Raw genomic sequence first — 14,256 nt, forward strand, 5'->3', positions numbered from 1 at the left:
TCCTGCTGGAGGCCTCTTTGCTGTGGTTACAAAATCAGGGTTTGAGCTCTCGTGTGCTTTGTGATATCCTGGAGGTGCTCCCACTCTTCCCACCCAATCCCGGAGCTCTGCACCCCTGGGATTACACCTGCAGTGGATGCTGGAGCTCCAGCAGAGAACCCCCAGGGGCTGGGAGATGGTGCCTTGAAAAGGATGAGCAGGTGGAATCTGCAGGAGAAGCATAAGATAAAGCAAACTGAGGCATTTAAAACAGGCAGGCACCGAAAGAACTCGAACCAGACACTTCCAGTTCTGCTCTGCTGGGCCCTGGAGCCTCTGAATCTCTTTTTGGCAAGGAGGAGCAGCAGTTTCAGTGCTCAGAGGACGTGTGGAGGGCAGGACAGGAGCAGAGCTGCGCATCTCAGGTTTTCCCTGTGTGCACAAGAAATGTGGAACTGAGTTTTGCTGCAGATTTGGGGCTCCATTCAATCTGGGGAGCATTTTGGGGAACAGTTCAGTGCCTCTGTCCCATCCTCTCTGCACAGATGCAGCCACCCCAGCACAGCCAGGGAGGTTTTATCTCCCCTCACATATAAATCACCCACTGGAGCAGTGATTACACGCAACACTTGGATTTCTATTTTCTAAAATGTTTTTCCAGTCCTCGTGGCTGGAGCTAAAAGCTGCAAAATACTCTTAAGCCCTCCAACAGTGAAAAGTCACAAAGATCCCGCTTCTATTTTTTAATCTCTTTAAGCCAAACTCGTCATTTGGTTTTTTCAATGCCTGTGTTTTCCAAAACTGTTTATTTGCGTCTGCATGGACACAAATATTTACCCTGGTGATGGATGTGCTGAAAAAATACCAAGCCTGGCTTTGAGGGGGTCACAGGAAAGCTTGCTTGACAGAGAGTTCGGGAGGCTTGCTTTTGTTAATTTTGTTGTTTTTAAGGACCACACAAAAGGGTAAAAGTGGATTGTTTATAGAAACTGCCTCGGGCAGACGCTTCCGAACGCTCGGGAGCTTGGCACGGGGGGCAAGGTTACTGCCAACAGTTCTGTTGTTCAGCAAGGACTTTTTATAAATCACTGTTTCATCCTTAGCTGTGCCAATTAGTGAAGGTTTTTAGGAGAATGCGTTTTTACCTTGAGATAAAAACCCAGGCTCTGCAGAAGGCTGGAATTGGGGAAGAAAGGAGCAGGAGAGCTGTTGAAGTCAGAGTTTGGATCCTCCTGCTTGCTGCTGGGGTCCTTTTTAGGAGAAGAAAGGCCCAAATCTCGGTCCCGACTGTGACATCCCCGAGCCAATTCGGTGATTTAGGAGATTTTCCCGCAGCCTGGGGTGGTTCTTTGAAAGCTGGGATTAGATTGAGTTGTCATTAATAATGCAATTACAGTGTCCTCTTTCCACAGAGGGATTTCAGCCCAGAGGATGCCAAAATGCTTTAAACAAATCTCCTGAAATTGTTTTGTCTCTTCCAGAAGTGTGCTCACAGCTGGGAAGGGCTGGAAGGTGGGGAGAGGCTGTTCATCCATCCCCTGAGGGAAACGGCCTGGGGAGGGATTCGGGGCAGACCTGGAGACCTTGTGAGTGCCCAGCTCTTCCCTTCCATGGATCTGCCTCTTCCCAGGCCCTTCTTCCCACTCAGCCGCTCCTGCAGGGCTGGGTCAGGGTCACTTCTGCACCAGGAGTGATGGATGTGACATCCAGGGGTTCTGGATGTGACTTCCAAGCTTTGGGATGATCTTTTAGCAGCAGAGTGGAGCTCTGCCAGGCACAGCCCCCAATTCCCATTCCTCCATCCCTAAAACTCAGAAAAGGAGCCACGAGCAAGAATCCCAAGCTCTCCCAGCCCTCCCTCAGCCTTTTTGGGGAAACAAAGAGTTTTTAATTCTCTCTCTTTTTTCCCAAGCCAACAAGCAGAGCGTGTTCAGTGCAAGACTTGTGCAGGGAGAGCACAGAAGTGCTAATTGAGAGCTTTAAGGAGCATTAACAGCCCGGGCTCTCCCAGCCCCAGCTGGAGGCCAGGTTGGTGTCTGCTGGGAAGGATGCAGTGGTGGGAGAGAGCATTCTCCTGCCTCTTTTGTTGTGGATTTGAAGAGCTCCGAGTACAGCCTGTTCCCCGTGTTCCCGTGCCCTGCAATGCTGGAGGTTATTTTAGCAGGCAGCCAAGGAGACTCTGGTATTTTGAAGACATCTGCGGCGCCAGGGCTTTTCATATCATTTTTAACACTTTGATAGCATTAAAAGCCATCTGGCAAACCCCCTGCCTGTGCTGCTCCCGGGGCTGGGCTGAGCCTTCTCCCCCCTTGGCTCAGTCCTGAGCAGGAGCACTGTGCAAGGGGCAAAATATTCCTGATCCTGGCTGTGGCTGTGACGCAATGCCCAGGAGCCAGGCCCGTCCTCCAAGGCCCTTCTGAAGGCCACTGGTACCCACGTGACATTCAGGCCAGGAAAATGTGCTTTGACTCTTGTCACATCCTGGTTTTCCAGCGAAGGGATGCGTTGGCTTGGTTTGGAGCTGGGGCTGGAATCAGCATTCCTGCTGGGTGAGCTCCAAGCTCCAGGGCCCAGAGCCAGGAGCAGCCACTGCTTCAAAACTGATCCAAGTGGTCGCCCATCCCACCTCCAGACAGGCACCACGTGGATGTGGCACTTATGGATGTGGTTTAATGGACTTAGAGGTGAGCTTAGAGGTCTTTTCCATGGTTCTGTGAGAGGGGAAGATTGTCCCTTTGCCTTATGTCCCTGAATCTCAAGGAATTGATGCTGTAATGGAATTCTGTGGGAAGCATCCTGTGCTCATGCCATTAATATCTGGTTGCTAAATATAAGGAGACTGAGAATAAGGTTCCTAAATATGAGGAAACTTAAGGACTGGATTCCTAAATATGAGGAAATAAAATCTGGGTGCTGTTCCGCCCAAATCATCCCAGTTACTCTTGTCCCTGTCCTTCCATTCCCTGGCTCCAGGACAGCCAGCATTTCTCCTCACACCACAAAACGTGTTTGATTTTAAATCCCCCTGAAGGCTCAGCCCTGTGCCTCAGGCAGCGAATCCACCTGAGCTTTATTAAAGGCTGAAGGAGACGGAGGGGACCCGGTGACTCTCTGAGCTGTGATCCCAGCAGCCACCTTTGGTCCCTTCTCCCTCTCCCTCCTCATTAGGAACTAAATGGCAGTGGTGGCTAAATTGGGTGGAACAGCTTGATAGCGCTCAGAGATCGTTAGTGATGGGAGCTGCCCAGGCATAATCAGGAATAATGGGAAGGGAGGGATGGCACCGTCACTCTTCCCTCAGCCCAGGACACAAAATGAGGGCCACACTCCATGGAGAGCCCGTGGAGGGGGTAGAAAGTGGGAAAAGGGACCAAGAGGGGAAAATGAGGCAACCACCAGAGCTGCCTGGGAGGATAGAGGGATGGGGAAGGCGTTTTTAGGGTCTGGGGAATAATTCCTGTGAGGAGCAGCTGTGGTGGCTCAGCCTGGAGAAAAGGAGGCTTGGGGGGGACCTTGTGGCTCTGCACAACTCCCTGACAGGAGGGGACAGCCAGGGGGGGTCAGGCTCTGCTCCCAGGGAACAAGAGGACAAGGGGGAATGACCTTATGTTGGCATGTGGTGGCTCATGGTGGCTCTTGGTGGCTCATAGTGGCTCTTGGTAGCTCCCAGTGTGAGTGGCTCTTGGTGCATGGTGGCTTTTGGTGCGCAATGTCTCCTGACACTTGGTGGCTCTCGGTGGCTCATGGCACATGGTGGCTCTCAGTGCATGGTGGCTCTTGGTGGTGTCTCTCAATGACTCTCTCAGTGGCCCATGGTGGCTCTCAGTGTCTGGTGGCTCTTGGTGGTGTCTCATGGTGGCTCTCAGCAGTGTCTCATGGTGACTCAGTGCATGGTGGCTCGCAGTGATGGCTCTTGGTGCATGGTGGCTCTCAGTGGTGTCTCACAGTGGCTCTCAGTGCATGGTGGCTCTCAGTGGTGGCTCTCAGTGTCTGGTGGCTCTCAGCAGTGTCTCGTGGTGGCTCTTGGTGCATGGTGGCTCTCGGTGCATGGTGGCTCTCAGCAGTGTCTCAGAGTGGCCCTCAGTGGTGGCTCTCAGCAGTGTCTCGGTGTCTCACAGTGGCTCTTGGTGCATGGTGGCTCTCAATGGTGGCTCGCAGTGTCTGGTTGCTCTCAGTGGTGGCTCTCAGTGGTGTCTCTTAGTGTCTCACAGTGGCTCTTGGTGCATGGTGGCTCTCAATGGTGTCTCTCGGTGTCTGGTGGCTCTCAGCAGTGTCTAATGGTGGCTCTCAATGGTGGCTCTCAGTGTCTGGTGTCTCTCAGTGGTGTCTCTTGGTGTCTCTCAGTGTCTGGTGTCTCTCAGTGGTGTCTCTTGGTGGCTCTTGGTGGCTCTCAGTGTCTGGTGTCTCTCAGTGGTTCTCTTGGTGTCTCTCGGTGTCTCTCGGTGTCTCACGGTGCCCTTGCCCCGCAGGTCTCTGCCGGACGCCCAGCCGGCTGTCGGGGCTGAGCGCGGCCGGGGCCCTGCCCAGCGCTGGTGGCCCCGGGCTGAGCTGCGAGCTGCAGGACTGTCCCTTCTGTGCCAGCCTCCTGGACGACCCCGAGTTCGCCCTCAGCGACTCCGACAGCAACGGCGACTCCGACAGCAACGGCGTCTACGAGTTCACGCAGGACCTGCGCCACGGGGACCACCGGGACCAGCTCCAGCAGCAGCGGGGCAGGAGGAGGAGGAAGAAGAAGAAGGCCAAGGAGAGGAACAAGGTGGTGAAGCTCTGGAAGGCGTTCGGCACCAAACTCAAGAGGATCGTGGAGAGCAAGTACTTCAACCGCGGGATCATGATCGCCATCCTCATCAACACCCTCAGCATGGGCATCGAGTACCACGAGCAGGTGAGTGACCCCTCAGGGTTTGGGGTTTGGGTGCTCCTGCAGAGTGGCTTGGGGGTGGCTCTAGAGCGGTGTCAGGAGGAACGAGGATTTCTGTGGTTGGAAACAGGACTGAAGATGATCCCATGAGGAGCAGGAGAAGCCTTTGGGGTGTGAGACACCTGGAAGTGCTGCTGGGGTGTGCAGAGCTGAAATGTGTGTGTTGGATGTGTCTGCTCAGAGCCTGGCTGCTCGTTGGCTGGGAATTATTCATACAAGTAGGAATTTTTGTAGTGGAAATACCTTTGGTCTGATGGTTGTGCTGGAGATAACCCAGGCAGAAATTTCTTCTTTGATCTAGAGCTTCAAATAAGACTTAAACTATCAGGCAATACTAAAAGCAACAAAGAAAAAGAAATTAGGGTGTCCCTGAAGGCTCCAAACCCTTTAATTTGCTCTTACAGGGTGTGAGTAGGACGTTATTGAAGTTTTTGGAGGGGGAGAAGAGGAATGGTGCTGTTCTTCCCAGTGCTGGGATGGCAGGAAGCAGAGCTGGAAACTGGAGGGGCTGTGCCATGGGAGAGGGAGCTGAGACAGGAGAGCATCTCCACCTGGTCACCCTGGCAAAGTTCTGTTCTTCTGGGCTTTTCTTGCTTGGAAAAATTGGGGATTTTCCGCTGTTTTGTCAAGGTGTGCTCGGGAATTTCTCACGTCACCTCTGTGTCAGGTGCAGGAAACGCATCCCAACGAGGCCAGGTCTGATTTTCTGGGATCAAAGGCATCCAGTGCTTCCCCAGAACCTTCCCTGCAGGGTCATGACCAGGTCAGGGTTATTTTTAGAGCTGCTCCTCCTCTCTTCCATGGTCTGTGTGTTTGGGAATGAGGAAAGGCAGAGCAGCATAATCTACCCAAAGGCAGGACACGAGAGAGGCTCTGCAGCTCCTTCTCCATCATTTCCCAGGATTAAGCACTGCTCAGGACCATGACAAAAAACCCTCTGGAGTGCTGCTATTTCATTTTCTCTCCACTCCTGTGCTTTAACCTCCCCTATTTTAGGCTGAGACTTATTTTCTTTCCAAAACAAAAAAAAAAAAAAAAAAAAAACAGGACTCAGCTAAAACAACCTCAACCGTGCAACGACAAATCAGAATTACAGCAAAGTGTCCAAATCCAGCAGAGATTGAGCTGTCCCTGTCAGCTCCCTGTTGAATCCTGCTTCGTTGTTCCACGAGAAGTTCTAAAATTGGGAAATACACCTTGTCAGTGGCTTCTGAATAGGCCATTCATCCCTCATTTCTGCATGGATACTCTTTTGTCAGGCAGATACAGCTTTGTCAGCCCTTGGATTTTGCCGTGATGGGAGCTTGGGGAAAACCTGAGGCAGGCAGTAGGAGAAAATCCAGGATCACATGGAGTGTGTCCCCAATCAGTCCCATAAAAGCGAATTGGGATAATTACAGCCTTGCTGCTAACAAAGGAGAGCTGTAGCTGGCTGGCTTTTATTGGATTTTACCTTGTAAAAGCTTGGCTTTAGGGCATCTCAAAGCCAATGGCAATAAAGATTCCGAAGCTTTTTGGCTGCGGAGTGGCAGATCCCTGCCAGCTCTGCTCACAGGCACTGCCCAATAAAAAGGGAGGAAAATGGAAGTGAAACCTGGAAAAGGTCTCCCACGTGCCTGGGACACTGGGATAATGAGGTGTGGAGTGTCAGAGCCCAGCTTGGTGACACCTCACCTCCCAATGGTGTCCCAGGGGCTGAGGGACTCTCCAAACCCAACAGGAAACTTCTCTGGGTTTTGGCACAAAACTCTGTGGCCTCTGTGGGCAAAGTGAGGGGGGATTTGGGAGCCCCCCTTGTGTGGAGGTGTCTGGGCACAGGGCCCCAGAGGCAGAGCTGGGCGTTGGGGTGGAGGGAGGGGGAATGGCTCCCTTTGGGGCCATGAGCCTGACAGGAGCAGCAGTGGGATCACAGCTGGCTGGGGCTGCCCAGCACCTGCCCCCAGAGTGTTCCAGGCGGGAAGTTCTGACCCTCTCCAGGCTGGAACCAGGTGTGGGTGTTGCCGTTGTTGTCTTCTCCATCCTGCCCAATCCAGAGGCCATTTCCCGTTTTAAATGGACTTAGGAGCTGCTCTGTGGCTCTCCTCTGTTTCCCTTGCTGTTCCAAGTCACTCCAAGAGCAGTTTTTAGGGAATCCAGGGGAGCCTGTGCTCTGCTGGTGGCAGCATGGGAAGGGCTCTGCTGGATCCCTGCAGAGCACAACCACAGAATCCTGGAATGGTTGGAATTTTAAAGTTCATCCACTTTGCCATGGGCAGGGACACCTTCCACTGTCCCTGGTTGCTCCCTATCCAACTTGGCCTTGGACAGGTCCAGGGATGGGACATCCACAGCTTCTCTAGGAAACCTGTCCCACCAACACTTCCCAACATTTCTGCAGAGTGAAACAGCTTCAGCAGCTTCTCTGCTCTTGACTTTCACCACTTTTTTTAGGCCATTGTCTCGTTGGATCAAACTGCAAACAAAACAGAGCAGCAGCCCCAGGGAAGCCCATCCCAAACTTTAGTGTCCATAGGGAAATGCCCAATCCCTTTTATACAATTTACTCCTGGCTTCTTGCTTTTTTTTTTTCTTTTTTTTTTTTCTTTTCCAACTAGTCCCCAGTGGCTTTGCAGGTAGATGGACACAGAAAATCGGTTTTTATCGAGCCAAAGCCTCAGTGCTGTGTGTGTGGGGAGGGTGAGGGGTTCTGAGGGGAGATGGAGCAGGGCTGGCTGGTCCTGCTGCTGTTCCTCCTCTCATCCTGGGACGCGCAGAGCTCTGCAGAGAAGTCTCACGGAGCCCTCTTGAGGCAGTGGAGCATCATTGTCCAGCGCTGCTGGATGAGGTGGAAGGTGCCAGGACTGGAGGCAAAACCCTCCTGGCTCCTGGGACTTGTTTGATTTTGGAGTCACAGAACATCCAGAGTTAGAGGAGACCCACAGGGACCATCCAGCCCTGCACAGACCCCCCCAAAAATCCCACCCTGGGCATCCCTGGAGTGGTGTCCAAGCCCTCCTGGAGCTCTGGCAGCCTCAGGGCTGTGCCCATTCCCCAGGGAGCCTGGGCAGTGCCAGCACCCTCTGGGGAGGAGCCTTTCCCTGAAATCCAACCTGACCCTCCTGTGGGACAGCTCCATGGCATTCCCTGGATCCTGTCAGAGGGAGCAGAGATCAGGAGGAGCTGGGGTTGCACTGCCACAGCTTCGGGTGCTGCCTCCACACAAAGAGAGCCCTGGCCTCGCCCAGGGCCCCTCAGGACTTCAGTCTGTGTTTTTGTGGGAATGTGAAATTCCCACCTGGCTGCTCCTGGCTAAATGGCACCACTCCCTTTAGTGCACAGAGTGAGTCATGGAACCATGGAATGGTTTGGGTTGGAGGGGACTTGAAACATCATCATCATCATCTCATTCCTCCCCACCATGGCTGGGACACCTTCCACCATCCCAGGGGGCTCCAAACCTCATCCAGCCTGGCCCTGGACACTGCCAGGGCTCCAGGGGCAGCCACAGCTGCTCTGGGAATCTGTGCCAGGGCCTGCCCAGGGGAGGATCTCTCCCTAACACATATTCCAAAGCATTGTTCCAAACCCTCCAGGGGATCCTGTCCCGTGACAGCTCCTGGGGAAGGTGAGGAGACACCAGAACTGCTGTGCAGAGCTTTTCTCAGGGCAGCACAGCCCCTTGGTGGCAGGAGATCAGGGCAAGTGTTTCCTGGGCATTCCAGGCGTTGGGAGCAGTCAGATCCTGCCCAGGACATCCTCAGGGTTCAGAGCCAGCTCCACCTGGGACATGGCTGGGAACTCAGAGGTTCCAGGGTGCTGTTCATTAGCAGCAGCACAGCTTGGATTTCAAAGGTTAATTGCCTGCTGTGGAGTCCTCCCTGGGCTTTTTTTTCCCCCTTCCAGTGCTCTGTTTATTTACATATTTATTTATTTATTTATTAATTTATTAATCCATCCATCCCCAGCACAAGGAGCGCTCCCGCGGATGAGGAGAGCCAAGTACAAAGAGAGAGGCAATCCTTGCATTAATCTTCCAGGCCATTTCAGAACATTGGATGAGTTTTGTTCTGCATTCATTGCAGCTGACAGCTCTCCAGAGGATCTGAGAATGTGCCATGGCACTGCAGCACTGAGCAGGGAGCAGGGCACTCCAAAGGCACCACCTTGGCCTGGTGGCCTGGGATACCTGGCACAGGGATCCCGTCCCAGGACGTTCCCAAGTAGAAAACGGATTCCTTTTTGCCCCAGAGGCAGCATCTCTGAGTGCTCTGAGGAAATAATTGCTGCTCCTTCAGCCTGCCTCGATTCCCAGCTCTGGGATTATCCAGGAGAAGGACAGAGCCCCTCATTTGCCCAGGAGAGGTGCTGGTGTGGTCCCTGCAGAGGGAAATGATCCACGAGCCCCCCGCTCAGCTTCCCAGAAGAATTCGCTGAAGGAGCTGTTGATACTTGTAATGATCCCACATAAAAAGCTCCATTTACATCAAATGGCACTAGAAACGTTATTTTATATTCTCTCCTCAGCAGAGAAGTACAAATTAGTATTTGTTCCAAGCTATTGCTGTTCAAAGAGCTTTTAATTGCTTTTCTGATCCCTCATCCATGGCATGTTTCGTTGGGAGCAGCTGCCTTTGGAGCAGGAGCTGACCTTGAGGTGCACCCAGTGGTCCGTGGCTTGTCAGAGTGAGAGGAGTGTTGGTTTTGAGTAGAACATTTCATTATTCTGGAGTAAAAGTCATTCTGTGTGATTGAAGGCAGCGCTCGCTCCAGCAGTGACGTCCTGCTTTAGCGTTTGTCAATTTTGGCTTGAAAAATTGGTTTGGCATGGAAAGCTCAGCACTTACTCAGAAAGCAGAGCAGGATTTTTCAGCAGTGTTTGAAGCAAATTGCTGAAATTCCTTTTGAGTTGTGACTCAATAAAATACTACCCTGAGCTGAGGTTCACGCTTTCAGCTGGCAAAACTTCTTCCCTTCTCCAGATTTTTGCAGGATCCAATTTTCAGGACCTCGCACACTGGCAGGATTTGAGGCAAAGTGATTCCCCCAGCGCAGACTGGGATGTGAAAATTCAGCCCAGTGTGTTTGTGGCTGTGGTAGGAATGGTGTGAGACTCAGGAGTGCTTTGGGCTGTGTTTGGGCTGTGCCAGCTGCACTCTGAGCTCTCCCTTCCCTGCTCCCTCTCAAGGTCCCAGCAGTGAGAGGACAGCTCTGCCCAGGCTGGATCACTGGAGAACGCATCAGTGATGGAAATTCAGCTTTTTCCACAACTTGGGGATAACCTGAATCTGACTCCACCTCAGGGAAGGGCTTTTCCTAGGGAACTTTGGGAAGAAAGGGATGTTTTCCATCTTTTGTGCCCCAGGATGTTTTTATTGCACATCCAGGCCCTCTTGCTGTCAGGTCAGCATCAGGTTGGGGATGCCCCCTGAGCAGAGCCAGCAGCAGCTCCCACGGGGGGATTTCCACCTGGGAGTGTCATTCCCACCTCAGAGGGAATCAGGGATCACAGGCAGGGCAGCAGGAAGTGCTGGCAGGGAAAATCCAGGTGTCCTGGCTCGCTGCTGGACTGTGGTCATGGATAAACCATGTCCTTCCACACAGAGCCTCCTCTCTCCCCCTTTTCTCCAATTTAAGGGCTCCTCCCCTGCTCTGTTTTCCTTCTCTTGGGATATTTTTTTTTACTATATAAGGGAAAGAGATCCCAGAGATCCTTCCCTTCCTGGGCCTTGGAGCAGACAGGAGCAGCACCTCGGCAGGGCAGGGCTGAGGCCACAACTCCCCCCAGTGCAGAGCCTGAGCAGGGGCGGCTTTGCTTGCTCTGGATGTGCTCATCAGCCATGGGAATATCCCAAAATTCCCACTGGAACTGCAGGAACGTTTCCCAGTGCTTGCTTCCCCTCACTTGTGCCATCAGGTGTTGTTTCTGGTGAGGGGTTGGGACAGAAGGTGACAGTGACAGGCAGGTGACAGTGACAGGCAGGTGACAGTGACAGCTTTCCCTGCTGCCTGCAGACTGGGGATGAGCTCAGTCCCACAGCATGCAGGAGCCCCCAGATATGGGGTTTTTTTCCCATCTGGATCCATCCCCAGTGCCCTGATCCCACACAGCCCCACTGCAGAGCCCCAGGGTGGCACGGGGCAGCTGCAGCCAGGATGTTTGAGTTCCAGCAGGTAAAATAAACCCAGCAGCATCCAGCCCCCAGCAGGAGAGCAGAGCGCTCCTGGCAGCTGCATTCCATCAGGAATGTGTGGAAATCCCACATTCTGGTGCTGGGACAGGGGCTCTGATGAGCTCCAGGCCAGGCAGGGTTGGCACCGTGCAGAGGGACACGGGCTTGGAGTGACTTGCACACCACAGAGGGGCTTTTGTTGGGTCTGTTCCTTCTGCTGCCAGCCAGACCTGTGCTTTTCATCTGGGACTGGCTTTGGGAGAGGAGGGTGAGGGTGGCTTGGAGCAGGGGAGCAAATCTGTGTTCCACAGGTGACAAAGGACGAGTTCCAGGCACAGCTCTGGGGTCTGCCCGGTGCCAGCTGTGATCAGGGAGCCCAGAGATGTCACAGCAGCAGCTCCCATCCTCACAGGTGCCTCCAGCAGCTCCCATCCTCACAGGAGCCTCCAGGAAAAACAGGGAGAGCAGAGAGGGGATTGTGAAAGGCTGAGGCAGAAAAGCTTTGGCGCCCTGGGAAGCAAGGAGTGGTTTGGGTTGACACAGGAAGGATGGAACTGCTGGAACACCATCAGCTGAGGATGTTTCTGCATCCATCTTGTGTTTCCTGGGATTTTTTTTGTTCCCTGAGACCAGGATTGCATTGTGCTCTGTGCCAGGTGGGATTTTAGGAAATATTTCTTCACTGGAAGGGTGGTTAAACACTGGAAGGGGCTGCCCAGGGCAGTGGTGGGGTCACCATCCCTGAAAATGTTGGAAAAATCAGTGGATGTGGCATTTCATGATGTGGGTTAGTGGCGTGTTGATGACCTTGGAATTCTTTTCCAGTTTTAGTGACTTTGAGTTATTGCAAGGAGTGATAAAATTGGGAATGGGAACAGAGCCTTGCACCTCTAAAGCAGAAACTGAGAAAATCCTTGTGAAGGCATGGAAGGAGCAGCCAGGTGTGGATTAAAGAGGCTCAGGGTGCCAGTGCAGCCTCTGCCCCTGGGCACCTGAGCAGCTCCATCCCCACTGCTGCCATCCCAGCTGTGGATCCTCCTCAGCTTTTAACCAGGGAGATCTCCCAGAATTATGAATGAAGTGAAAATGTCACCTTGCAGGCTCCTCCTGGGCTTTGGATTCCAGGGTGGGGATGCTTTTTTAGGAGTGGGGTGGAAAGCTGATGTGAGAGGAGCGAGACTCTTGGAAATGAGGGAGGTTTGGCATCCCTGCTCACATTCTTTTTCCAGCTCTATTTTTGTTTGCACTGTCTGGTTTACAGCCCTAAAGACAGCCTGACTCCCAATTTGGGAAAAACACAGAGCACAGCCCTCGGAGCATCAGTGGCAAAGCTTTTTTAGAGCAGGGAGGATGGGCCAGGAGACCACTTTCCCACTTTCCCACTTTCCCAGGAGTTTTCTCTCCTGTCTGATCCCTGTCCAGATTAATAGCTCCTCTCTCCCTGTCCTTGTCCTCTCCTTGTCCCACACAGATCTGAAAGTTGTGACTGTAGTAAAACAGAGAAAACAACCTCCAAAAAAAAAAAAAAAGGAGAAAAAAGGAGTTAATTTTATATACTCCAGAGGGAATTGGCTTTGCTGCAGACAGATGGATCCTGTAATTCCCTGTCTCTCGACATGACTATACATGGATTGGTTCGTTCCTTGGGGCTGGGGTGGGATGGGAGGCCAGGGGGTGCTGGCAGCTCCCAGAGCTGCACCTGGAGCAGAGCTGGGACCAGGGGCACCAATCCCTGCCTCTTCTGTTCCCCAGGCACATCAGGCAGGAATTTCCCAGCTCTGAGCCGCCTCAAACCCAATCAATAAACGGGAATAAATGAAACCGCCGGGGAGAGAACAAGATATGGGAGAGAAATCAGCATTTTCCTTTCATTCCTGAAGGCTTCAGGGGCAAAACATCCACCCTGAGGGCATCGTTTGTCCCTGTCGCTGCTGCTGGGAGGACAAAGAGTTGAAAGTCGCTTGTGGAGGTGATTTTGGGCCGGAGAACAGCGAGGGTTGCTGGGCAATTATCTCCTGCCAGTGACCTGTGTGTGCTGCAGAGCCCTCCTGGTGCTGGGAGCTGCCAGGAGCACAGATCAGCAGCTGGGGTGGCTCTGGAGGAGCTCCTGATGTGCTGCTTGTGCTGCTTGTGCTGCTGCCAGGTGCCACTGCTGCGTGTGCCAGGGGGCTGAGCTGCACGGTGGGCACAGCCAGAAACCCCAGCCTGTGCCTCTGGGAGCATCAGGGCCAGAGGTGATGCAGGGAACAACTCAGAACCCCCAAAACACCTCTGAAAAGTACCTAAAAGGTTATTCCCATTCCTCTGCTTCTCTCCCTGGCTGTGTCCCCCCTTTCTGGGCTGGAATGCTGGGATTTACATCCCTGCCAGGCTCCCAGCACACACAGCCACCCAGAGCAGCAGGAATCACTCCCTGGCTGCAGGGTTTGATGGTTGGGGGATGTTCCTCAGCACGGTGGGCACAGCCAGAAACCCCAGCCTGTGCCTCTGGGAGCATCAGGGCCAGAGGTGATGCAGGGAACAACTCAGAACCCCCAAAACACCTCTGAAAAGTACCTAAAAGGTTATTCCCATGTCTCTGCCTGGCTGTGTCCCCCCTTTCTGGGCTGGAACAATGGGATTTACACCCCTGCCAGGCTCCCAGCACACACAGCCACCCAGAGCAGCAGGAATCACTCCCTGGCTGCAGGGTTTGATGGCTGGGGATGTTCCTCAGCTCCCTCCTTCCCCAGAACAGCTTTTCCCCATTCCTGAGGCTGAGCTGAACCTGGAGAGGGTGATGGACAGGCAGGCTCAGGCTCCAGACAGGTAATGAGGGAAGGAAACCATGCAGTGCATGTTTCCCACTCGACTTGCACAAGTCTTTTTTGTGCTTCAGAAATTATTTTAAAGCTGTGGATTTCCTCCCACTCCTTCTTTTTTTTTTTAATTTTTTTTCTTTTCTTCCCCTCCTTCTTGCTCGTCAGGGTGTCACAGCAGAGGGTTTCATCCATATTTGATTTTTTAACTCTGACAGGAAACCTGAGTGCTGGATTTATGGCTGCAGCTGTCACTCCTCTGCAAACAGGCAGGGAAATGAAGGTTAACAAGTTTGGGCTCAGGGGAAAGCTTGTAAAACAGCCCTGCAGAAGATTTTGTGTCATCACACCCGCCTGAAGAACAGATCCTTGCTGAGGTTCTCCAGCCCAGGGTTATTTATCATCATCT

At 53.0% G+C, this 14,256-nt stretch overlaps 1 protein-coding gene across 2 annotated transcripts in view; it reads left to right on the forward strand.

Moving 5' to 3' along the window:
• CACNA1H (calcium voltage-gated channel subunit alpha1 H) overlaps positions 1 to 14,256 on the forward strand; it is a 153,552-nt gene that overhangs the window by 74,069 nt on the left and 65,227 nt on the right. For both annotated transcript variants that reach the window (XM_077186794.1, XM_077186795.1), the window contains exon 10: positions 4,449 to 4,864. In XM_077186794.1, coding sequence (XP_077042909.1) covers positions 4,449 to 4,864 — 416 coding nt within the window. The remainder of the gene's footprint in view (positions 1 to 4,448; positions 4,865 to 14,256) is intronic.

Source organism: Agelaius phoeniceus, chromosome 16, assembly GCF_051311805.1.
Source record: "Agelaius phoeniceus isolate bAgePho1 chromosome 16, bAgePho1.hap1, whole genome shotgun sequence".
In the NCBI taxonomy this organism is placed as follows: Eukaryota; Metazoa; Chordata; class Aves; order Passeriformes; family Icteridae; genus Agelaius; species Agelaius phoeniceus.